Source organism: Carcharhinus amblyrhynchos, chromosome 33 (genome assembly GCF_965287045.1).
Source record: "Carcharhinus amblyrhynchos chromosome 33, sCarAmb.v2.hapA, whole genome shotgun sequence".
In the NCBI taxonomy this organism is placed as follows: Eukaryota; Metazoa; Chordata; class Chondrichthyes; order Carcharhiniformes; family Carcharhinidae; genus Carcharhinus; species Carcharhinus amblyrhynchos.
Window position 1 is genome coordinate 8,496,154 of NC_137356.1, and position 26,638 is coordinate 8,522,791.

A 26,638-nucleotide genomic window follows, 5' to 3' on the forward strand; every position below is an offset into this window, starting at 1 on the left:
ACACCATTTCCGAAAGCTTGTGGGTTTACTATCAAATAAACTGGTTGGACTCTAACCTGGTGTTGTGAGACTTCTTATTGGGTGAAACTAGAACCAGGGGCATAGCCTCAAAATAAGGGGGAGCAGATTTAGGATTGAGTTGAGGAGGAACTTCTTCACCCAAAGGGTTATGGATCTGTGGAATTCCCTGCCCAGTTGAGGCTCCCTCATTGAATGTTGTTAAGGCAAGGATAGATAGATTTTTGAACAGTAAAGGAATTAAGGGTTATGGTGACCGGGCAGGTAAGTGGAGCTGAGTCCACGAAAAGATCAGCCATGATCTTATTGAATGGTGGAGCAGGCTCGAGGGGCCAGATGGCCTACACCTGCTCCTAGTTCTTATGTTCTTGTGACATGACTGCCAGGGTGGGAGATACTCAGTTTGGATGGGGTGCAGAGACCCTGAGGAGTGGGGGGGGAAGAGTGTGATGGATGGCGGAGGAGTGGGGGAGCTGGACGAGGTTGCAGAGAGGCAGGAGTGCGACCACTGATTTGCCTGTGAAGCTTTAACTCCCAGAAGTGGCGGGAGAACAAGTGTTTTATTCATTTTTTTTCAAATAATTTATTTCTTTCAGAATTCCCCCACCATTCCTGGTCATGATGATCAGAAGGAACTTTGTACTTTGGACATAATGCAAAGGACATTGCATGTTTATGGTTCTGATCAGCAACAATAACTTGCATTTACATTGCCACCTTTCATGTCACAAAACCACCCAGGGTATTCTTGGATAGAACTTGAGGGCGGCATGGTGGCACAGTGGTTAGCACTGTTGCCTCACAGCGCCGGGGACCTGGGTTCGATTCCGGGCTCGAGTCACTGTCTGTGTGGAGTTTGCACATTCTCCCCGTGTCTGTGTGGGTTTCCACTGGCCCCTCCCATTTCCTGCCATATTTCAAAGATGTGCAGGCTAGGTGGATTGGCCATGCTAATTTGCCTCTTAGTGTCCCAAGAAGTGTAGCTTAGGTTGATTGACCATGGTAAATTGCCTCTTAGTGTCTCAAAATGTGTAGATTAGGTGGATTGGCCATGCTAAATTGTCCCTTAGTGTCCAAAGATGTGCAGGTTATGTGGATTGGCCAAACTAAATTGTCCCTTAGGGTCTCAAGATGTGCAGGTTATGTGGATTGGCTATGCTAACTTGTCCCTTAATGTCCCAAAGGATGTGTGGTTAGGTTGATTGGCCATGCTAAATTGCTTCAGAGCGTCCAAATATGTGCAGGTTACTTTGATTGGCCATGCTAAGTTGCCTCTTAGTGTCAGGGGGATTAGCAGGGTAAAAATAAGGGGTTCCAGGGATAGGGTCTGGGTGAGATTTCAGTCCTTCTGCACTATAGGAATTCTATGATTCTAAGGTGACATGAATGAAAGAAGATGTCCCCACAAGTGTCCAAATGATTGCGTGCAGAGGTACATTAAGGAGCGTTTTAAAGAAGGAGAGAGAGGTCAATTTATGGAGGGTAATCACAGAACCTCTTACAGTGGAGAAGGAGGCCATTTGGCCCATCAAGTCTGCACTGGTTCATTATATGAGCATTCTACCTAATCCCACTCCCCAGCCATATCCTCGTAACCTTGCACAGTATTTACAGAGCTCCTGGCCTAGACAGTTTGGATCAGTTCCATTTTAGTTGATGGGATTAAATATCTCAGAGTGAGTATAACAGGCGATAGGTTGGGAACACACCACCCTGTGTTTCCAAAATATTTGACAAATCAAGCCCAAAATAAAATTCCTAGTTTGGTTCCTACCCCAAGTGTGATGATTTCCCTTCAAGCTCCGCACAACCTGGGAGTAGTAGTGAAGTCACTGGACTAGTAACCCAGAGGCCCAGATTAATCCTCTGGGGGCCATGGGTTCAAATCCCATCACAGCAACTGTGTGGAATTTAAATTCAATTAATAAAATCTGGAATTGAAATCTAGTCTCAGTAATGGTGACCATAAAACTATCATTGGTTGTGGTAAAGACCCATCTCGGAGGACATCTTTTGTCCTTGCCCGGTCCGGCCCACGTGTGACTCCAGGCCCACAGCAAATATGGTTGACTTTAACTCAATTCAAAGAGGTAATTAGGAATGGGCAATAGAAAAACAATAAAATTTGGGGAATTATTGGAGTTCCATTTTCCATAGAGTCTCTACAGTGCAGAAGAGGCCATTTGGCAATCGAATCTTCAACCCTATTTCCCTATCCTATCCCCATAAACCCACACATTACAATGGCTAATCCCACCTAACCTACACAATGGTTAACACTGCTGCCTCACTGCACCAGGGGCCCAAGTTCAAGTCCTGGCTTGGGTCACTGTCTGTGTGGAGTTTGCACATTCTCCTCGTGTCTGCGTGGGTTTCCTCCGGGTGCACCAGTTTCCTCCCAGAGTCCAAAAGATGTGCTGGTTAGGGTGCGTTGGCTATGCTAAATTCTCCCTCAGTGTCCCCGAACAGGTGCCGGAGTGTGATGACGGTGGGGGTGGGGGGGACTTTCACAGTAACTTCATCACTGTGTTAATGGAAGCCTACTTGTGACACTAATAAATAAACATAAACTTAACTTTCACCTTTAGACATTTCTATTCTGGGAAATAAAAATCATAGAATCCCTACAGTAAAGAAGGAGGCCATTCGGATTCACAACCCCACTCAAGCCCTACTCCAGTAACCCCAATATTTACCCTGCTAAACCCCCTGACACTCGGGTCAATTTAGCATAGCCAATCCACCTAACCCACACATCTTTGGACACTAAGGGGCTATTTAGCATGGCCAATGCACCTAACCTACACATCTTTGGACACTAAGGGGCTATTTAGCATGGCCAATCCACCTAACCTACACATCTTCGGAGAAAAAAATTCTATCTGTGTTAAAGAGCAACTTTCAATGGGTTTAATTTTGCTTAGATTGAGAGCTGGGAGGGAGGTTGTGGGTGCAGATGTGACTTGGTGAAGGTGTTATTGCAAAGGTGCAGCGACGGTCGGCAGTCGGTGAACCCCCGCTTGTGAAACAGACAGCCCTGGGAAACAAGCTAGTGGAGACGGGACTTGATTCAGTCCTGCGCTCTGTGTTTGAGTGTCTGATGATAGCCCCTATTCTGGCTAAAGGTGGTGGGAGAGGACCGAGAGCAGTAAAGACCCAGCGGGAGAGAGATCTCCCTTTAGCCTCTCCCTCTGCTAACCGTGTGTGTGTGTGCGCTTGAAAGGTGGAAATTGACTTATTCCAGCAACACAAGACCTGGTTTTTAAATCTCTCTGCCACATTCTGGATCCGAACAGCTGGCAATGGCTCACTCCAGGGACTCCCCGCCCAGGAGGTAAGTATATAAGGAGAGAGGGGAGGGGGAGAAAAATAGTAAGTTCTGAGACTTGTGCAGTCACCATTGTCAGAAGGGAGTTGTTTACAGCTGTGTCTTGAGTCAATGACAGTTTTCAGATCATTTTCTAAAAATCCTCTTTTTGTCTTTCTCTCTCTCTCGGGAGAGAGATGTGAACGTGGCAGTGTGATCAGCTAGACGGACATTTAGGAAACTAGCCCCTAAGAATGGTTAAAATCAGCTGTCAAGGAATATAATGTTCCCCCCTTCCCCCTTTCTGACCTAATGCTTGGGGTTTAAGGGTTTTTGATACATGGTGTGAACACCCTATGGGGTGGGCCTGATATGGACTGTGACACACAACAGGTGTAACACTCTGTGGAGGCAGCAATCAGGTTCTTATTTGCAAGAGGTTTATTTGGGAGTGAGATGAACCTCCCCTGTTTCCACGAAGGGTAATTTTACAGTGGTTAGCACTGCTGCCTCACGATGCCAGGGACCCGGGTTTGATTCCAGGCTTGGGTCACTCTCTTGTCTGGAGTTTGCACATTCTCCTTGTGTCTGTGTGGGTTTCCTCCAGGCGCTCCGGTTTCCTCCCACAGTCCAAAAATGTGCGGGTTAGGTTGATTGGCCATGCTAATAAAATTGCCCCTTAGCGTCCCGAGATGTGTAGGTTAGAGGGATCAGTGGGTCAAATATGTAGGAATATGGGGGGTAGGGTCTGGGTGGGATTGTGGTTGGTGCAGACTCGACGGGCCAAATGGCCTCTTTCTGTACTGAAGGGTTATTGATGTCACAAGTAGTCTTACATTAACACCACAATGAAGTTTCTGTAAAAATCCCCCTAGTCGCCACACTCCTGTTTGGTACACAGGCCTTGCTAAATACTCCCTACCTACCTCACCAGCACGTCTTCTGGAGTGTGGAAGGAAACCCCATGCAGACATGGGGAAGAACGTGCAGACTCCGCACAGGCAGTGACCCAAGCCGGGAATCGAACCTGAGGCCCTGGCCCTGTGAGGCCCCAGTGCTAGCCACTGTGCCACCGCATCTGTCCTTGTCCGTCCCCTGGTAGGGTAATTTAATCTCTCCCTGTCCATCCCTTGGGAGAGTTCTTTCATCTGTCCCCTGTATTATGTTTTACAGAACAGTGGGAGGTAAAATTCATTTTGTGTGACAACTTGCATTTATTTTGTGTAACAAGGGCAGAAAATGCCGGATAATCTCAACAGCATCTGTGGAGAGAGAATCAGTACTGACGCAGGATCATCCAGACTCCAGGTGTTGGCTCTATTCTCTCTCCACAGATGCTTTCAGACCTGCTGAATTTTGATTTGATTTTGATTTTTTATTGTCGCATGTATCAACATACAGTGAAATGTATTGTTTCTTGCACGCTATACAGACAAAGCATACCGTTCATAGAGAAGGAAAGGAGAGAGTGCAGAATGGAGTGTTACAGTCGTAGCTAGGATGTAGAGAAAGATCAACTTAGTGCGAGGTAGGCCCATTCAAAAGTCTGACAGCAGCAGGGAAGAAGCTGTTCTTGAGTTGGTTGGTACGTGACCTCAGAGTTTTGTATCTTCCATCAGGAAGAAGGTGAACGAGAGAATGTCCGAGGTGCGTGGGGTCCTTGATTATGCTGGCTGCTTTGCCGAGGCAGCGGGAAATGTAGACAGAGTCAATGGATGGGAGGCTGGTTTGCGTGATGGATTGGGCTTCATTCATGACCTTTTGTAGTTCCTTGCGGTCTTGGTCAGAGCAGGAGCCCGTACCAAGCTGTGATACAACCAGAAAGAATGCTTTCTGTGGTGCATCTGTAAAAGTTGGTGAGAGTTGTAGCTGACGTGCCAATTTTCCTTAGTCTTCTGGGAAAGTAGAGGCGCTGGCCAGCATTTTCTGTTTTTGTTTCAGATTCCAGCATCTGCAGTACTTTGCCTTTTATTATGAAGCTCCTATAACATCTGCGATTGTCTGAGGAAGGTAGTTACTCTGGGGGATAGTGGGGAGTGGATGGGGGGGGTTTAGTGTTACAATTCACTCAGGGTGTTGGAATTGCTGTGGTAATATGTGTGCTGTAGTCTGGAGCTGTGGATAGCGGAGGCCGCGTAACAACATGAGTAGGCCATTCAGCCCCTCAAAACTGTTCCGCCGCCACTCAGTGAGCGGCACACTGGTTAGCACTGCTGCCTCACAGCGCCGGGGACCTGGGTTCGATTCTGGCCTCGGGTGACTGACTGTGCTGAGTTTGCATGTTCTCCCTGTGTCTGCTTGGGTTTCCTCTGGGTACACTGTGGGATTATAGCTGATGTGTGGCCTAACTCCATATATCTACCTTTGGCCCATATCCCTTAATATCTTAGCTTAACAAAAGTATATCTGTCTCCGATCTAAAGATGAAAACTGATCTAGCTCAAATGTAATTTGTGATAGAGAGTTCCAAACCTCTATCCCCTTTGTGCGTCAAACTGCTTCCTATCATCTCTCCTTAAGGGTCTGGCCCTCATTTTTAGGAGTTCTAGAATCTCCAACCGCTGGAAATACTTTATCTTTATCTTCTCTGTCTTTTCCTGTAAGTACCTTGAAGATTTTGATCCAATCTCCTCCTCTTAACTTCCTAAATTCTTTGGAAAACAGGTCAAATTTATATAGTTAAAGTTTATTTATGAGTCACAATAGGCTTACATTAACACTGCAATGGAGTTACTGTGAAATTCCCCTAGTCACCACACTCTGGCGCCTGTTTGGGCAAATACCTAGCCAGCACATCTTTAAGATTCTAGAAGGAAACTGGAACACTTGGAGGAAACCCACGCAGACATGGGGAGAACGTGCACACTCCACACAGACAGTGACCCAAGCCAGGAATCGAACCCAGGTCCCTGGTGCTGTGAGGCAACATTGCTAGCCGCTCTGTCATTGAATCATAGAAATTGTAGAAACCCTACAGTACAGAAAGAGGCCATTTGGCCCACTGAGTCTGCACCGACCACAATCCCACCCAGGCCCTACCCCCATATCCCTACATATTTACCCACTAATCCTGCTAACCTACGCATCTCAGGATACTAAGGGACAATTTTTAGCACGGCTAATCAACCTAACCCGCACGTCTTTGGACTCTGTGCTGCCCCTAATTCCTCCTCATAATCTAAACCCCTGAAGTCCACGTACTATTCTTGTAAAACCGACACTGCATTCCCTCTCAGGCTAACAAATCCTTCCTATGGTGTGGTGCTCAGATCTTCTCACAGTGACTCCAACATTCTTTCCGTCACATGAGGCTGCCCAGGAGTCTCTCCTGCTCTTTCCGCCAGCCATTGACATGTTTGGAAGGACTTACAGGTCGACACTTATACCATTATTGTGTTATCATTAGAAACAGAGAAGATAGGAGCAGGAGGAGACCATTCAGCCCTTCGAGCCTGCTCCGCCATTCATCACAATCATGGCTGATTGTTCAACTCAATAGCCTAATCCTACTTTCTCCCCATATCCTTTGATCCCATTCACCCCAAGTGCTGTATCCAGCTGCCTCTTGAATACATTCAATGTTTTGACATCAACTACATCCTGAATCATAGAAACCCGACAGTACAGAAAAAGGCCATTCAGCCCATCGTGTCTGCACTGGCCAGAATTGCACCCAGGCCCTACCCCCATGTCCCTACATATTTACCCACTAAACCCTCTAACCTACGCATCTCAGGACTCAGGGCAATTTTTAGCATTTCCAATCAACCTAACCCACAAATCTTTGGACTGTGGGAGGAAACCAGAGCACCCGGAGGAAATCCACACAGACATGACGAGAATGTGCAAACTTCACACAGACAGTGACCCAAGCCGGGAATCGAACCCAGATCCCGGAGCTGTGAAGCAGCAGTTAACCACCGTGTTACCGTGCCGCCCATGTGTAGGGAAGGTGGATTAGCCATGGTGTTTCAGGGATAAGGCAGAGGGGTGGGCCTAGATGGGATGCTCTGTTGGAGTCAGTGCAGACCTGATGGGCTGAATGGCCTCTTTCTGCTTTGTGATAATGAATTCCACAGGCTCACCACTCTTAGAACCATAGATAATTTACAGCTCAGAAACAGGCCTTTTGGCCCTTCTTGTCTGTGCTGAACCATTTTTTGCCTAGTCCCGCTGATATGCACTTGGACCATATCCCTCCTCACCCCTCTCATCCATGTACCTGTCCTTTGGGTGAAGAAATGTCTCCTCACCTCCATCCTAAATGGTCCACTCTGAATCCTCAGACTGTGACCCCTGGTTCTGGACTCCCCCTTTGATGCCCCTTCCTCGGCCATTGAATCCTGGGTTGGGACTCGAACCCGCAGCTACAGGCTCAGAGGCACGCTTGCTATCCCCACTGTGCTGCAAGACCTCCCTGTAGATGCTGGAATAGGTGACCAAATAAGGAGAGACTCTTAAATTGGCAATGAGCTGTTTAGGGGGAGAATTTTCAGGCAGCTGAAGACTTAGATTCTTAGAATTTAGAATCCTACAGGGCAGAAGGAGGCCATTCGGCCCATTGAGTCTACACTGACCACAATCCTACCTAGGCCTTATCCTCGTAACCCTATATATTTGTCCTCCTAATTCCAACACTGGGGTTAATTTAGCATGGCCAACCAACCTAATCTGTACATCTTTGGACTGTCAGAGGAAACCCATGCAGACATGGGGAGAATGTACAAACAGACAGTGACCTGAGACCGGAATCGATCCCTGCCGCTGTGAGGCAGCAGTGCTAACTGACCACTGTGCTGCCCCAAATTATTACTGGATTCAAATTTTCCCATCTGCCATGGTGGGATTTGAACCCAGGTCCCTAGAGCACTACCCTGTGTCTCTGGGTGACAAGCGCAGTGACAAGACCACTCCGCCACCACCCTTTCAGTACTGGTGGAGCAATGAAAATTCCAAGGTTATGGGAGAAGTAAGAAGCCAGCATATTCAATCACCAGAGCAATCCATCCTGCTAACATTCAGTAATTTTATCCATCGTGGGCCTCCCAGATATTTTGAGAGATAATAAATTCCCTCTGAGCATCATTTAGAAGAAAGACAGTCCAGCTTTTATGTTGCGTTCTGTCATATTTCTGTGAGACATCTCGAGCACTTTGATTGCAGTTAATTACTTCAAAGTGTATTGATTTGTTGGGAGACGAAGAGAAAGGTTTATTTTTAATGCAAAAAAATACTCATCCTGACTGTTAGCTCGACTGGTAAGGCAGACATTTAGTGCCCGTTTGTGGTCGCGCCATGGCGATGTGATGCTGGAACTTCCTGTTGTGGTTTGTGTGGTATAGTTGGATGAGGGAGTGCCAGCCTTTTGACCCAGTGATGTTGAAAGAACAATGAGATATTTCTGAGTCAGGATGGTGACTGATTAGGAGGGGAACTTGCAGGTAGTGGTGTTTCTGTGTATCTGCTGCCCGTAACATAGATTCCCCGCAGCGCAGAATAAAGAACAAAGAAAATTACAGCACAGGAACAGGCCCTTCGGCCCTCCAAGCCTGTACCGACCATGCTGCCCGACTGAACTAAAACCCCCTACCCTTCCGGGGACCATATCCCTCCATTTCCATCCTATTCATGTATTTTTCAAGATGCCCCTTAAAAGTCACTACCGTATCTACGAGGATTAGATAGGGTGGACAGTGAGAGCCTTTTTCCTCAGATGGTGATGGCTAACATGAGGGAACACAGCTTTAAATTGAGGGGTGATATTTATAGGATGGATGTCAGAGGTAGGTTCTTTACTCAGAGGGTAGTAAGGGCGTGGAATGCCCTGCCTGCAGCAGTTGTGGACTCGCCAACTTTGAGGGCATTCAAATGGTCAGTGGATAGGCATATGGATAACATTGGAATAGTTTAGGTTAGAGGGTCATTACATTGGTTCCACTGGTCGGCGCAACATCAACATATCAACATCGAGGGCCGAAGGGCCTGTACAGCACTGTAATGTTCTATGTCTTTCATTATCTCCCCTGGCAACAAGTTCCAGGCTCCCACTACTGTTTGTAAAAAAAAAAAATCTGCCTCGTACATCTCCTTTAAACCTTGCCCCTCGCACCTTAAACCTGTGCCCCCTAGTAATTGACTCTTCCACCCTGGGAAAAAGCTTCTGACTATCCGCTCTGTCCATGCCTCTCATAATCTTGAAGACTTCTCTCAGGTTGCCCTCAACCTCTGTCGTTCCAGTGAGAACAAACCAAGTTTCTCCAATCTCTCCTCATAGCTAATGCCCTCCATACCAGGCAACATCCTGGTAAATCTTTTCTGTGCCCTCTCCAAAGCCACTCGGCCCATCGAGTCTGCACTGACCCTTTGAGAGAATGGGTGGGATTTTACGGTCTCGCTCGTCCCGAAACCATGAAATCCTACCCGAGATCAACGGACCTTCCCACTGTCCGAACCTCAGCCACTCCAATTCCCGTGGCGGGGCACAGCGGTAAAATTCCAGCCAGTATCTCTTCCCCCACTCTATCCTTGTAATCCCACACATTTACCATAGCTAATCCCATCGAATCAACAGGTCTTGGGATGCTAAGGGACAATTTAGCAAGGCCAATCCATGTAACCTGCACATCTTTGGACTGTGGGAGGAAACCGGAACACTCAGAAGAAACCCACGCAGACACGGGGAAATGGATAAATTCTACACAGTCATCCAAGGCCAGAATTGAACCCAGGTCCGTGGTGCTGTGAGGCAGCAGTGCCAACCATTGTGCTACCTCACCATCCTTCTAGATTTGATTTATTATTGTCACATGTATTGATACAGTGAAAAGTATTGTTCCTTGCGTTCTATACGGACAAAACATACCATTCATAGAGAAGGAAAGGAGAGAGTGCAGAATGTAGTGTTATAGGCATAGCTAGGCTGTAAGAGAAGGATATATGACAAGTCCATTCAAAAGTCTGACGGCAACGGGGAAGAAGCTTTATCGTGACCTCAGACTTTTGTATCCCCTGACGGAAGAAGGTGGAAGAGAGAATGTCCAGAATGCGTGGGATCCTTGACTACGCTGGCTGCTTTGCCGAGGCAGTGGCAAGTATCGACAGTGTCAATGAATGGTTTTCATGATGGATTGGGCTACATTCATGACCCTTTGTAGATGGCAGCGATCATGAGTTTGGAAGGTGCTATTGAAGGAGCCTCGGTGAGTTGCTGCAGTGCATCCTGTAGGTGGTACACACTGCTGTCAGTTGTGGAGGGGGTGGATGTCTTAAGTGGCATACTGTAAATCAATGAACTGCTTTTAATTTGGACAACATTGAATCTCTTCATCTCTCTTCAGATCTCTTAGGCCTTGTAGATATTAGGGAGGCTTTAGGGAGTCACAAGGATGACTCAGCCATGGAGAACGTAAAGGCAGGTGGTTTGACTCTTTCTGTCGTGGGCTTAGTCTAGATTCAGCCTTTAGACCACTTGCCTTGGGGTTTGTGGCACCACTTTGGAAAAGAGTAAGTACAAAATCCGGGACTAACACTCCAGTGCAGTACTGACAGAGTGCCATCTCTCCGATGGAACTTACTCAGATGAATGTAATAATGCCCAGCTCACTACTGTAAAGGGAAGTTGTCTCGGTACACATGTGATTGTTTGTCCTTTAGCTCACACCCAAAGATAGGAGACCTGCCCACTATCTCATTACAGTTCATGAGAGTTCATTGTGCACAAATGGGCTGCCACGTTTCCAATGTTACAGCAGTCACAACACTTCAAAGGTACTTCCTGACTTATAGGGGATGTGAAAGCCAACAAACATATCAATGAAAGTTGGGCTTTCATTTTGCTGAGGATTGCCTGTTTGCCCATATATTTTTGTGCATTGGGTTTCACATTTCAGTGTTTTATACGTCAACCGGAACTATAGAATCCCTACAGTGCAGAAAGAGGCCATTCAGCCCATCTAGTCTGCACCAACTCACTGAAAGAGCATCTACCTAAACCCATGCACTTACCCTGGCCAATCCACTTGGGGGCAATTTAGCATGGCCAATCCACTTAGCCTACACATCTTTGGACACCAAGAGGCAATTTAACATGGCCAATCCACCTAGCCTATACATGTTCAGACTGTGGGAGGAAACTGGAGCACCCAGAGGGAACTCACGCTGACATGGGGAGAATGTGCAGACTCCACACAATCAGACAAGGCTGGAATTGAACCTGGGTCTCTGGTGCATTGAGACAGCTGTGCTAACCACTGTGCCACCCATTTTCTTTCACCTATCCAGTCCTCTTCCCAGTCTTCGTAATGCCCCCCCTCTTTCCTCCACCACTCCCCCCTCCCCCCAACCATATCACCCTCTATCTGGTCTCCCCTTCCCCACTCAAGTTATGAGATGAAGGTCTATTTGTTCTAAGGACCTCTACAATATGAAAGGAACGGCACAGTGGTTAGCACTGCTGCCTCATGACGCCAGGGACCCGGGTTCGATTCCCGGCTCGGGTCACTATCTGTGTGGATTTTGCATCATTCTTCCGGGTCTAAAGATGTGCAGGTTAGGCGGACTGGCAATGCTAGATAGCACAAGTTTGCGGGTATGGGGGGGAGGGGTTTTAAGACGCTCTTTTGGAGAGTTGGTGCAGACTCAATGGGCCGAATGGCCTGCACTGTCCATGGTTCTATGTGCGGGCCAAAGTAAAATGAGTTAAATAATCTTCCTCAATCATAAATCAACCAGCAATTTTTGAACTCTGTTTTTACAGATGGATTTTGACTGATTTTCTTTGTGTTGGGAGGTTAAAGATGGGGGCGGTGGTGAGAGAGAGAGAGAGGATAGGGGGTAGATAATGAGAGAACAGGGATATATAGTGAAGGGCCTGTGTGAATATTGTGACTGGTGCTTTGACAGAGTTAACAAATACTGTAATCTGACTGGTTAAATTACTTGGTTGAAGCTACTTCTACCTGTTCAGTTGGATGTTGAACCACCCCTGGCATGTTTTAAAGAATGTAAAGCATTTCTCTGGATTCCTGACCAACATTCCTCCCTCCCAACTGCTCCCAGTGCTACTCAGACCTACTGTCCTGATATCCGCTCCCGGGATGTTGCTGCTGCCTGCTTCAGATGATCTTCCTGACCTCTGGACATCCCATAACAGCATTTTATTGACATTTGGCCACGGTTGTACACAGCAAGCTCCCACAAACTGCAGTGAGTGCACTGGGGGAAGAGTAATAGGATGGCACAGTGGTTAGCACAGCTGTGTCACAGCTCCAGGGACCTGGATTCAATTCCTGGCTCGGGTGACTGTCTGTGTGGAGTTTGCACATTCTCCTCGTGTCTGCGTGGGTGTCCTCCAGGTGCTCCGGTTTCCCCTCTCAGTCCAAAGATGTGCGGGTTGGGTGCATTCATAGATCATAGAATCCCTGCAGTGCAGAAGGAGGCCATTCGGCCCATCGAGCCTGCCCTGACCGCAATCCCACCCAGTTCTTATCTCCATACATTTACCCTAGCTGGTCCCCCGATGCTCAGTGACAATTTAGCACGGCCAATCCACCTAACCACCCCATCTTTGGACTGTGGGTGGAAGCTCACACAGACACGGGGAGAACATCCAAACTCCACACAGACAGTGACCCGAGGCCGGAATCGAACCCAGGTCCTGGGCGCTGTGAGGTTGCCATGCTAGCCACGGTGCTGTCCCATTGGCCATGCTAAATTTCCCCCTAATGTCCCAGAATATGTAATTTAGAGGGATTAGTGGATTAAATTTGTGGGGTAATGGGGATTGGGCCTGGTGGGATTGTTGCTAGTGCAGACTCAATGGGCCGAATGGTCTCCTTCTGCACTGTAGGGATTCTAGGTGCTGACAAGAAGGGGTTGAGTGAGGATGGAGTTTGGGGACTGGAACTACACTGTTGGGAGGCCATTCCATGGGTGTGGTATTACCAGCTGTGATTGGATGGGTTTCTGGAGAGTCCACCACATGATTCTTCCCCATTCCCCATTAGTCAGTCAATTTCCTGACGCACTTCCTTCCAACACCAATTGGAAGGAATTCCCCAGTTGGACATTGCTTCACTTCCTGGAGTTTCCAGGCCAGTCCTGGAGGGCTTAATCACCCTACATGCGTGGGAAGGGATTTCACTTTGTCCTGTTGCTGTTCTTGTCAGCCAAGGCGCGCTCGTATCCCGGATTATCCGTCCAGCCATAACGGGGGTATGGGGAAACTGGGAAACTTCTCCCTGAGTCACAGGGTTCCGTGTCAAAGTTCTGCTCCAGTTCTTAAGCTCTCAACTCAAATCGGACACTCCTAGTGCAGGGTGGAGGGAGTGCCACACTGTTGGACATGCCATTTTTTTCAGATGGCTGTCCCATCTGCCTGTGGATGTAAGAGATCCCCCAAGAATCTGGGCCAGTATCCCTCAATCAGTATCTCACAAAAACAACCAGATGGCATGCGATTTTCCATCCCCGCCATGGTGTGTTTTCCAGCAGCAGAGGCTCCTCATTGGCTGCCAATGGGATTTCACAGTCCTGCCCAATTTTATGGCGTTGAGTGTGGCTCATGTCCCCCACTGTTGGGGAACCTGCCCCAGGGGAGGGGTAGGGGGGTAACGAGACGGGGGGGTGCGCAGAGAGGTAGGGAGGGAAATGGCTTTTGGCAGGGCTGGAAGATTCTGCCCATTACCCACCCATTTCAGTGAGTGGGATCTTGCTGTGTACAAATTGGCTGCTGCTTGGGGCAGAGGTGCCACGAGGGAGGGGCTAAAGTGAGGGCTCCCAACTATCTGGGATGAGGAAGCAGGGAAGGCCTGCATTTAGGTAGCACCCCTTCCTGACCACTGGACGTCCCACAACAGCCGACGCAGGGCTTTTTTGACATCTGGTCATGGTTGTGATGCAGAAAACACTGCAGCCAATGTGGGCACAGCAAGCTCCCACAAACATGCAGGGCGGTAAACTGGCTGGGGGATCATTACTGGCAGGAATCAAGGGGGAAGAACCACTCCCCCACCCCAGATACCACACCCCACTCCACCCTCCCCACATATCACCACCACCACCCCCACACATACCACCACCACCACCACCACTATTTCAGTGTAGCTACACATTCCATCCACCAGGGGGGCAATCTGGACCTCAGTGCAGCATCTCCTCTGAGAGGTACCGACCCTCTGACAGTGCAGCGGTGCCCAGCATTCTGCACTTGTGTGTCTGGGGCAGATATTGAACCCACAGCCTTCTGGACCTGCCATCTTGAAGGAGAGTGGAGACTTATCCTGCTATCTCGAGCAGTGTCTCTTAATAGGGTGAAATTAACTTGCGACTTATGGAGAAAAAAGCCTTCCTGTAAATTTACAGAGCTACCTTGGTCTCTGCTGCTTTTATTTTATATAACGCCTGGATTAGCTCATTATCATGTGGTTTTGCGACTGCCCAGAGATTGCCTCACTGTCTTGTTAGTACACACAGTCCCAGCTGTGTGACCTTATTATGAGCCTGTGATTTTTATCTTAAAAAAAAGTCTAAAGTCGGGTTATTGTGAGCTGCTGCAGTGATTGGTTCCTTTGCAATCTTCTCCCGCTGCCCTGGAAAGCAAGTCCCAGAAAACAGAACCACAGGGCCATTTGCTTCCATTAGTGTCTGTGGGATCCTCCTACGCGCAAGATGGATGTTGCGCAACAGCAGAAACTGTGTTTCGAACCTACTCATCATAGGGCGTAGCTCTCGGAGGAGATATCGCAGTAACTATTCCGGGAGCTTTTCTTACCTACCTACCGGGTGGCACAGTGGTTAGCACTGCTGCCTTCCCAGCACCTGGGATCCGGGTTCAATTCCGGCCTCGGGTCACTGTCCGTGTGGAGTCTGCACATTCTCCCCGTGTCTGTGTGGGTTTCCTCTGGGTGCTCCGGTTTCCTCCCACAGTCCAAAGGTGGATTGGCCATGCTAAATTGTCCCTCAGTGTCTGGGGGATTAGCGGGGTAAATGAAAATAAGGCTTGGGTGGATTGTGGTCGGTGCAGACTCGATGGGCCGAATGGTCTCCTGCACTTTAGGATTCTATAGATACCTCCTTAAGACCCACAGATCACCAACTTTCTAATGTTATCCAATTCTACATTTCTTTATTTGTTTACAGGATGTGGACATCTCTGGCTAAGCCAGGGTTTACTGCCCACCCCTAATTGCTCCTTGAGAAGGTGGTGGTGAGCTGTCTCTTTGGACCACTGCAGGAGTTGAATAAAGGGATGGGGATTTCTCACTGCAACTGTACAGGGTGTTGGTGAGGCCACACCTGGAGTATTGTGTGCAGTTTTGGTTTCCTTATCTGAGGATGTCCTTGCGAGAGAAAGATTGCAACAAAGGTTCATTCCTGGGGTAGCAGGTCTGTCATATGTGGAGAGACAAAGTTAGTTAAGATTATATTCACTGGAGTTTAGAAGAGTGAGAGGGGAATCTCACAGAAACGTATAAAATTCTAACAGGGTTAGACAGGGTAGATTCAGAAAGAATGTTCCCGATGGTGGGGGGGGAGTCCAGAATTAAGGGTCAGAGTTTGAGGATAAGGGGTAAACCTTTTAGGACTGAGGTGAGGAGAAATTTCTTCACCCAGAGGGTGGTGAATGTGTGGAATTCATTCCCACAGAAAGTAGTTGAGGCCAAATCGTTGTGGGATTTCAAGAAGAAATTAGGTATAGGTCTTGGGGCTAAAGGGACCAAGGGATAGGGGAGGTAGAGGGGATCAAGATATTGAATTTGATGATCAAAATGAATGTTGGAGGGGCTGAATGGCCTACTCCTGCTTCTATTCTTGATGCTTCTATGTCCCGTGTGGTGTAGGTGCACTCACTGTGCTGTTGGGGAGGGAGTTCCAGGGTTTTGACCCAGTGATGGTAAGGGAATGGAAAGATATTTCCATGTTAGGATGGTGAGTGGCTTGGAGGGGACCTTGCAGGTTTTTTTCCTGATGTGAATTAAGTTTATTAAAAAACAAAAGTAATGCAAAAATTCTTGAGTAAACAAAACTTGTACAAACATCAGTGGCAAATGTCCCCACAAAGCAGAACAGAACATTATCGCCTTGGTCCTCCCCGTCGTCTCCCGTGTCCTCTTCCTGGGCCTCGACCTCTCCCCCTGCCTCGGCCAGCAACTGCTTCTCCCTTTTTTTTTTATTTGATGTTCCTGGGTATCTGCTGCCCTTGTCCTGCTAGATGTGGCTTTGGAAAGTGCTGTCTGGGTGAGTTCCTGCAGCGCATCTTGTATATCGGCCTTGTTGCTTGGGTGGGATGGGAGGGGGGGGCATATTTGCATTGCTTTCTTAATCAAGGGGGCTGATGAGCAAAATTTTGGAAAGATAAGGTTTGGCACAATAAACTGAATTTCTAATAAAAAAAAAAGAAGTGGAGGTCTCCAAAGTTTTGCTCGATCAACGTCACGTATCTGGTTGTTATCACGTTGTTGCTTGCCGTGTGCCAATTGGTTGCCACGTTGCCTAAGTTACAGCAATGACTACATGTCAAAAGGACTTCATTGGCTGTGCAGCACTTGGAGCTGCCCAGTGGCTGTGAGAAGTGAACTTTTCTTTCTTTTTATAACAAGAATCTAGGGCAGAGATGTAAAGAGTGATTATCCTGAATTCTCAACATGCAAGGAACCTCAGAGGGAATGGAGAGGCCTAGTGGTTTTATCGCTAGACTATTAATCCAGAAACTCAGCTAAATGTTCTGGGGACCCGGGTTCGAATCCCGCCACGCCAGATGGTGGCATTTGAATTCAATTAAAAAAAAAAATTAATGGAATTAAGAATCTACAGATGAAACCATTGTCGGAAAACCCCATCCGGTTCACTAATGTCCCTTTAGGGAAGGAAATCTGCCGTCCTTACCCGGTCTGGCCTACATGTGACTCCAGAGCCACAGCAATGTGGTTGACTCTCAACTGCCCTCGGGCAACTAGGGATGGGCAATAAATGCTGGCCAAACAGCAATGCCCATGTCCCAAGAATGAATAATAAAAAATAGTGAATCTGTGGAATTCTTTCCTCCGAGAGCTGTAGGGGCTGGGGCCGTTAAGTATGTTCGAGGCTGAGACGCACAGATTTTTAATCAGTAAAGGAATCGAAGGTTATGGGGTTAAGGCAGGAAAGTGGAGTTGAGGATTATCACTGATAATCAACGATTTAAGTTTTCTATGTATCATAGAATCCTTACAGTGCAGTATGAGGCCATTTGGCCCATCAACAACAGTCCCATCTGTGTGCTATCCCCATAACCCCATGTTTTTACCCTGCATTCAGGGTAATCCCCCTGATACTAAGAGGCAATTTAGCATGGGCTATCCACCTAACCTGCGCTTCTTTGGAGTGTGGGAGGAAACTGGAGCACCCGGAGGAAACAAACTCTGCACAGACGGTGACCCGAGGCCAGAATTGAACCCGGGTTCCTGGTGCTGTGAGACAGCAGTGCTAACCACTGTGCCACCCCCTTCGGCAAAGCTGGTTGAGGTATGGTTAACTCAGCACAGACTGAGGATGAAACCTGGGTAGTATCTGGTCCATTTGACCCAGCCTGGTAATTTCATAGAGTCCCTACAGTGCAGAAGGAGGCTATTCGGCCCATTGAGTCTGCACCGACAATAATCCCACCCAAGCCCTATTCCCATAACCCTGCTAACCCCCTCTGACACTAAGAGGCAATTTAGCATGGCCAATCCACCTGATCCGCACATCTTTGGACTGTGGGAGGAAACAGGAGCACCCGGAGGAAACCCACGCAGACACGGAGAGTACGTGCAGACACAGACAGTGACCAGAGCCGGGAATCGAACCTGGTTCCCTAGTGCTGTGAGGCAGCAGTGCCTTTGCCGAATGTGCCACTGGGAGGACTATGCGATGAGCTGAGTGCCAATGGAGGAGGTGCCCACCCTGCCATCTTCAATCTGGCTTTTGAATTGCGTTTTCTTCTGGGGGTGGTGGTGAGGGGTGGGATCCCAGAGTTGGACCTCCCAAATCTTTGCTTCTGTTCCCGGAACCTAAAAGTGAAATGTGATTTATTCCGTGCCGCTTTGAACAGCGTGTGTCCCACACAAACTGAACAGTTAGCACTATTTACACGTGGGTGGAGTGCCCTATTATTCTGTAAGAACAGCAGTTGTACAATATTTGCTCTTTCAGAAGTCACGATAACATTTATGAGATGCATCCTGAGTTGGGGGGAGGACTGGGGAGAGCGCTTGTTTTTCCCTCAATGTCTTTTTGGGCTAAATACTCTAATGGGAGCACTCAGATCCCTCACACCCCAAAACCTATGATGCTTGGCTTCACCTCACCTCCAGGACTATCTCTGCCAGCTCTTTTTGTAGAGTCAAAGAATCCCTACGGTGCAGAAGGCGGCCATTCAGCCCATCGAGTCTGCACTGACCACAATCCCACCCTATCCCCATTGTTTCCCCTTCCTATGGTAACACTGAAAAGTCACAGCACACAAGGAGGCCATTTGGCCCATCTTGTTCATGCTTTGCGGTGGTGGCTTCTCTGCAGGAATTTTGTTGATATCTTCAGCACTTTCTGTGTCGTTCCCCCGCCCCCCACCCCCCCCTCCCCCCCAACCTCATCCCACTACTAGGGGTTCCCCCACTGCAGCGATGGGTGAGGAGGGGTATTATTAGGACAGGTCACCTTTGGCAGGACTGGTAGTTCCTGTAGGTGGGAAGGGCTGGAAAATCTCACTCGTAGAGTAGGTTAGAGGCTGGGAATCCAACATCAAGTAACTTGCCCCCTCATTCTCTGACCAACCTGTTAACCGAATGTCTACAAGGGGCGACACTGTGGTTAGCACTGCTGCCTCTCAGCGCCAGGGACCTGGGTTCGATTCCTTTCTCGGGTGGCTGTCTGCACGGAGTCTGCACGTTCTCCCTGTGTCTGCGTGGGTTTCCTCCCACAGTCCATAAATGTGCGGGTTGGGTGGATTGGCCGTGCTAAATTGTTCCTTAGTGTCAGAGGGACTAGCAGGGTAAATATGTGGATTATGGGGATCGGGCTTGGCTGGGATAGTTGGCAGTGCTAGCATGATGGACCGAATGGCCTCCTTCTGCACTGTAGTGGTTCTATGAAGGCACATTTCTGGAGTCTGATACTCTCCACCGAGTGAGACCAGCCCAAAGAGCACTCAACACCCCCAAATAAAGCAGCTCGCGTGATTGGCACCCGTCTACCAACTTAAACATTCACTGTCTTTCACCACAGACACACACACCGAGGCTCCTTCAAAACAGCATCTTCCAAACCAAAACTTGTCCCACCCTAGGGTTAGGGCAGCATGGGGACATCATCTACGCTCCAAGCGACATGTCACTCAGATTTGGGAATATTATCAGCCATTCCTTCACAGTCGCTGGGTCAAAATCTTGAAATTCCCTCCCTAACGGCACTGTGAGTGTGCCTACACCACATGGATTCCATCGGGTCCAAGAAGGAACCAGCTTCTGAAGGGTAACCAATGCTGGCCTAGCCAAGGACAGTCACATCCCATCAAAGGTGGCACAGTGGTTAGCGCTGTTGCCTCACAGTGCCAGGGACCCAGGTTCGATTCCCAGCTCAGGTCACTGTCTGTGTGGAGTTTGCATGTTCTCCCCGTGTCTGCGTGAGTTTCCTCTGGTTTCCTCCCACAGTCCAAAAGACGTGCTGGTTAGGGTGCATTGGCCTTGCTAAATTCTCCCTCAGTGTACCCAAACAGGTGCTGGAGTGTGGTGACTCGCTGATTTTTCACAGTAACGACATTGCAGTGTTAATGTAAGCCATTACTTGTGACACTAATAAATAAACTGTAAGAAGTTAGTTCCAGTAACGGTGACCATGTTACTATTGGATTGTCGTAAAAGTCAGTAACAGTTAATGGTAGGGGACTGGGGAGTGTTCCTGAACTGAGCAACCTAGGGGTGCAGGGACATAGTTCCTTGAAAGCGACGTCACAGGTAGTCAGGGTGGTGAAGAAGGCATTTGGCACACTTACCTTCATCAGTCAGAGCAATGAGTACAGGAATTAGAATGCTATGTTACAACTGTATAAGATATTGGAAAGGCCAATATCTTCTCCCCATAACCCTTAATTCCCTTGTCTATCAGAAACGGGTAGATAGGTTTCTGATAGACAAGGGAATTAAGGGTTAAGGGGAGAAAGCGGGAAAGTGGAACTGATCCACTTCAGATCAGCCATGATCTTATTGAATGGCGGGGCAGGCTCGAAGGGCTAGATGGCCTACTCCTGCTCCTATTTCCTATGTTCTTATGCCACATGTGGAGCACTGTGTATAATTCTGTTCACCCTGCTTTAGAAAGGATCTTATTAAATTGGAAAAGGGGCAAAAAAGATTTCCAAGGTGCTCCGGTTTCCTCCCATAATCCAAAGACATGCAGGTTAGATGGATCGGCCATGATCAATTGCCCCTTAGTGTCAGGGGGACTAGCTAGGGTAATTGCATGGGTTATGGGGATAGGGCCTGGGTGGGATTGTGGTTGGTGCAAACTGGATGGGCCTCATGGCCTCCTTCTGCACTCTAGGGATTCTATGACTGTGTTGCCTGCTCCTGCTTTTCATTCCTACATTGCTATGGGGCAGAATAAAGTGAGCTTTGTTCATTATTGTTTATAATGTACACCCTTCCTCACTGTTAGTTACCTTTTTCTTCAGACACCACCTCAATGTATTTTTGACAATATATCAGTCACCCCTCCAGCTCCTGTTCGGTTTCGAATCTCCCCCAGAAAAGCAATGTTTATATTTTTTTTTAACCAACTTTAAGAAAACTGCTGTATAAATTTGCACCAATGGTCCTTGCCTTGAAGAGCTCAATATTGACAAAACAATTGGAGGAATTAGACCACCCCTACTCGCAAAGTCCTGATCTGAGATAAACTGGAACAGGGAATGTAACTAATCGTGTGCACCCTCCTGCAATGGGTGCGCTTCCTGCTGGAGGGCGCTAGGTCCTTGGAGGAATTTCTGCAGCATTGTTCTGTTCTATTTAGCCACGTATTATAGGTGACGCAGTCGGGGATGTGGCGTGGAGTTTGGCAACATTGCAAACAGGCAAATTGTATGCAGATTTCTGTTGTCAGCAGTTAAGCAACTTCAATCTGGTCGAGGGCAATTTAGTAACAAGACAAATAGTCCATGTTCTGTTTGGTTAATGTGCAGAGTGGCCTTGTCTTTTTGTATGCATGCGCTTTGTGTGTACATGTTTTGTGTCCCTGTGTGCTTTTTGTGTGTGCATTTCATGTGTGTATGTGTGCATGCATGAGAGAGGGTGCGTGTGTGTGTGTGTGTGCATGCATGAGAGAGGGTGCACGCGCGTGTGTGCATGCATGAGAGAGGGTGCACGCGCGTGTGTGTGCATGCATGAGAGAGGGTGCACGCGCGTGTGTGCATGCATGAGAGAGGGTGCACGCGTGTGTGTGCATGCATGAGAGAGGGTGCACGCGTGTGTGTGCATGCATGAGAGAGGGTGCGTGTGTGTGTGCATGCATGAGAGAGGGTGCGTGTGTGTGTGCATGCATGAGAGAGGGTGCGTGTGTGTGTGTGTATGCATGAGAGAGGGTGCGTGTGTGTGCGCATGCATGAGAGAGGGTGCGTGTGTGTGCGCATGCATGAGAGAGGGCGCGTGTGTGTGTGCGCAAGCATGAGAGAGGGCGCGTGTGTGTGTGCGCATGCATGAGAGAGGGCGCGTGCGCGCGTGCGCATGCATGAGAGAGGGCGCGTGCGCGCGTGCGCATGCATGAGAGAGGGCGCGTGCGCGCGTGCGCATGCATGAGAGAGGGCGCGTGCGCGCGTGCGCATGCATGAGAGAGGGCGCGTGCGCGCGTGCGCATGCATGAGAGAGGGCGCGTGCGCGCGTGCGCATGCATGAGAGAGGGCGCGTGCGCATGCATGAGAGAGGGTGCGTGCGCGCGCGTGCGCATGCATGAGAGAGGGTGCGTGCGCGCGTGCGCATGCATGAGAGAGGGTGCGTGCGCGCGCGTGCGCATGCATGAGAGAGGGTGCGTGCGCGCGCGTGCGCATGCATGAGAGAGGGTGCGTGCGCGCGCGTGCGCATGCATGAGAGAGGGTGCGTGCGCGCGCGTGCGCATGCATGAGAGAGGGTGCGTGCGCGCGCGTGCGCATGCATGAGAGAGGGTGCGTGCGCGCGCGTGCGCATGCATGAGAGAGGGTGCGTGCACGCGTGTGTGTGCATGCATGAGAGAGGGTGCACGCGTGTGTGTGCATGCATGAGAGAGGGTGCACGCGTGTGTGTGCATGCATGAGAGAGGGTGCACGCGTGTGTGTGCATGCATGAGAGAGGGTGCGTGTGTGTGTGCATGCATGAGAGAGGGTGCGTGTGTGTGTGCATGCATGAGAGAGGGTGCGTGTGTGTGTGCATGCATGAGAGAGGGTGCGTGTGTGTGTGTGTATGCATGAGAGAGGGTGCGTGTGTGTGCGCATGCATGAGAGAGGGTGCGTGTGTGTGCGCATGCATGAGAGAGGGTGCGTGTGTGTGCGCATGCATGAGAGAGGGCGCGTGTGTGTGTGCGCATGCATGAGAGAGGGCATGTGTGTGTGCGCATGCATGAGAGAGGGCGCGTGCGCATGCATGAGAGAGGGCGCGTGCGCGCGTGCGCATGCATGAGAGAGGGCGCGTGCGCGCGTGCGCATGCATGAGAGAGGGCGCGTGCGCGCGTGCGCATGCATGAGAGAGGGCGCGTGCGCATGCATGAGAGAGGGTGCGTGCGCGCGCGTGCGCATGCATGAGAGAGGGTGCGTGCGCGCGTGCGCATGCATGAGAGAGGGTGCGTGCGCGCGCGTGCGCATGCATGAGAGAGGGTGCGTGCGCGCGCGTGCGCATGCATGAGAGAGGGTGCGTGCGCGCGCGTGCGCATGCATGAGAGAGGGTGCGTGCGCGCGCGTGCGCATGCATGAGAGAGGGTGCGTGCGCGCGCGTGCGCATGCATGAGAGAGGGTGCGTGCGCGCGCGCGCATGCATGAGAGAGGGTGCGTGCGCGCGCGCGCATGCATGAGAGAGGGTGCGTGCGCGCGCGTGCGCATGCATGAGAGAGGGTGCGTGCGCGCGCGTGCGCATGCATGAGAGAGGGTGCGTGCGCGCGCGTGCGCATGCATGAGAGAGGGTGCGTGCGCGCGCGTGCGCATGCATGAGAGGGTGCGTGTGCGCGCGTGCGCATGCATGAGAGAGGGTGCGTGCGCGCGCGTGCGCATGCATGAGAGAGGGTGCGTGCGCGCGCGTGCGCATGCATGAGAGAGGGTGCGTGCGCGCGCGTGCGCATGCATGAGAGAGGGTGCGTGCGCGCGCGTGCGCATGCATGAGAGAGGGTGCGTGCGCGCGCGTGCGCATGCATGAGAGAGGGTGCGTGCGCGCGCGTGCGCATGCATGAGAGAGGGTGCGTGCGCGCGCGTGCGCATGCATGAGAGAGGGTGCGTGCGCGCGCGCGCGCATGCATGAGAGAGGGTGCGCGCGTGAGAGAGGGTGCGGGCGTGCGCGCGCATGCATGAGAGAGGGTGCGCGCGTGAGAGAGGGTGCGGGCGTGCGCGCATGCGAGAGGGTGCGCGCATGAGAGAGGGTGCACGTGAGAGAGGGTGCGCACGTGCATGTGTGCCATGCATGCGCATTTGCGCGTATGTGTGTATAAAAGGATATTTTAAGAACCCTCCCTCCCCCACCTCTCTCTCTCTCAGGGCTGCCCAAGGTGTTTTATGACCAGTGATGAAGTTTGTGAGGTGCAGTCGCTGTGGAAGTTTGGAGACCAGTTTACGCACAGCAAGCTCCCACAAACTGAATTGTTTCTCTCAGTTTTGAGAGATGTGTTTGGTATTGGTCAGGACTCCAGACAGGGGAGACGGTGGCCTAGTGGCATTATCACTAGACCATTGATCCAGAAACTGAGCTAAGGTTCTGGGGACCCGGGTTCGAATCCCGCCACGGCAGTTGGTGGAATTTGAATTCAATAAAAACAAAGCTGGAACCTACTGATGACTGTGAAACCACTGTCGGAAAAACCCATCTGGTTCACTAACTTAGGGAAGGAAATCTGCCATCCTTACCCGGTCTGGCCTACATGTGACTCTCAGCAATGTGGTTGACTCTCAACTGCCCTCGGGCAACTAGGGATGGGCAATAAATGTGGCCAACCCCAGCTACACCCATGTGCCAGGCATCAATAATTTAAAAAAATAATTCATAGATACAATTTGGATCAAATATCTGATCAGAAGATAGCACCTCTGACGCACGACTCCCTCACTGCTTCTGACAGCCTTGACTTTTTTTTAAACTTAAGTCTCTGGTGTGGGATTTGTGAATTTTGACCTTCAACTCCATGGCAGCCGCTGAACCAATTAAAACTGGGTGGAGTTCATATTGTGCAGTTTTTTAAAAATAAAGGTATCCAGGTGAAAAGCAAGAGCTTGCATTTTCAATAGGAGAGCAAACAAGATAGCAACTAGGTCTCACCAAACACAGATGTTGAAAGCTCATGGAATTAATGCAATCGTCTGGATGGTGGGCTGGAGTCCAGCCCTCGGAGATATGTGGGGCCTGGGAAGGGTTATTGTGTGGAACGCGGCACTGCAAGGACAGGCAGTGACTGGCAATGATGTCTTTAAAGATAAATTCACAACAGAGACAGGAATAGAAGAACATGCCAGCAGGGTTTTAAACATTAAAAACATAGAAAGCAGAAGGAGGCCATTCGGCCCTTTGAGCATTGTGATCGTCCAAATCATCGAATCCCCACGGTACAGAAGGAAGCCATTGAGTCTACACCGACCACAATCTCACCCAAACCCTCTTCCCATCGTCCCTACATATTTACCCTGCACAGGTTTAAGGTGCGAGGGGCAAGGGTTAAAGGAGATGTACGAGGCAGATTTTTTTTTTACACAGAGAGTGGTGGGTGAGTGCCTGGAACTCGCTGCCGGGGGAGGTAGTGGAAGCGGATATGACAGTGACTTTTAAGGGGTGTCTTGACAAATACATGCATAGGATGGGAATAGAGGGATATGGTCCCTGGAAGGGTAGAGGGCTTTAGTGAAGTCAGTGCAGGCTTGGAGGGCTGAAGGGCCTGTTCCTGTGCTGTAATTGTCTCTGTTTATTATAATCCCCTGACACTAGGGTCAATTTAGCATGGCCAATCCACCTAACCCACACATCTTCGGACTCAGTAGCCTGATTCCACCTTCCCCCTCCATATCCTTTGTTCCCCTTCTCCTCAAGTGCTATATCTAACTGCCTCTTGAAAATATTCAATGTTTTGGCATCAACTACTTCCTGTGGGAATGAGTTCCACAGACTCATCACTCTTTGGGTGAAGAAATGTCTCCTCATCTCCGTCCTAAACGGTTTACCCCGAATCCTCAGACTGTGACCCTGGTTCTGGACTCCCCCCACCATCAGGAACATCCTCCCTGCATCTACCCTATCTAGTCCTGTTAGAATTTTATAGGTTTCTATGATATCCTCCGTCATTCTTCTGAACGCCAGTGAATACAATCCTAACCAACTCAAGCTCTCCTCATACGTCAGTCCCACCATCCCTGGAATCAGCCTGGTAAACCTTCTCTGCGCTCCCTCGAGAGCAAGAACATCCGTCCTCAGAAAAGGAGATCAAAGCTGCACACAATACTCCAGGTACGGCCTCACCAAGGCCCCTGTATAATTGCATCAAGGCACCTTTGCTCTTGAGCTGGAACCCTCCCTCAGTGAAGAAAGCATTTGAGACAAAAACATTGAATGTTTTCAAGAAGGAATTAGATGGGAGTCAGAGGATAAGCAGGGGGCAGGGAGGAAGGTGGGATTAGGCTATTGAATTGGATGATCAGCCATGATCATAATGAATGGCTCCTGCTCTGCCCAAGACTGCAAAAGGTTGTGAATGAATCCCAGTGCATCACGAAAAACCAGCCTCCCATCCATTGATTCCTGCTGCCTTGGGAAAGCAGCCACCATAATTAAGGATTCTATGCAGCCCGGACATTCCCTCTTCCACCTACTTCCGTAGGGAAAAAGGTACAAAAGTCTGAGGTCACGTACCAACCGACTCAAGAACAGCTTCTTCCCTGCTGCTGTCAGACTTTTGAATGGACCTACCTCGCACTAAGTTGATTTTTCTCTTCACCCTAGCTATGACTGTAACAATGCATTCTGCACCTTTTCCTTCTCCCCTACATATTCTATGAATGGTATGTGTTGTCTGTATAGCACACAAGAAACAATACTTTTCACTGTATCCCAATACATGTGACACTAATAAAACAAATGACAGAGCAGGCTT

The 26,638-nt window shown here is 49.5% G+C and overlaps 1 protein-coding gene across 1 annotated transcript in view; it reads left to right on the forward strand.

Moving 5' to 3' along the window:
• The first annotated feature begins 3,065 nt into the window (after positions 1-3,065).
• Positions 3,066-26,638, forward strand: part of LOC145361121 (tetratricopeptide repeat protein 39A) — a 69,432-nt gene continuing 45,859 nt past the window's right edge. Inside the window, exon 1 of the mRNA XM_080216739.1 lies at positions 3,066-3,352. Coding sequence (XP_080072865.1) covers positions 3,321-3,352 — 32 coding nt within the window. The 5' untranslated portion in view covers positions 3,066-3,320. The remainder of the gene's footprint in view (positions 3,353-26,638) is intronic.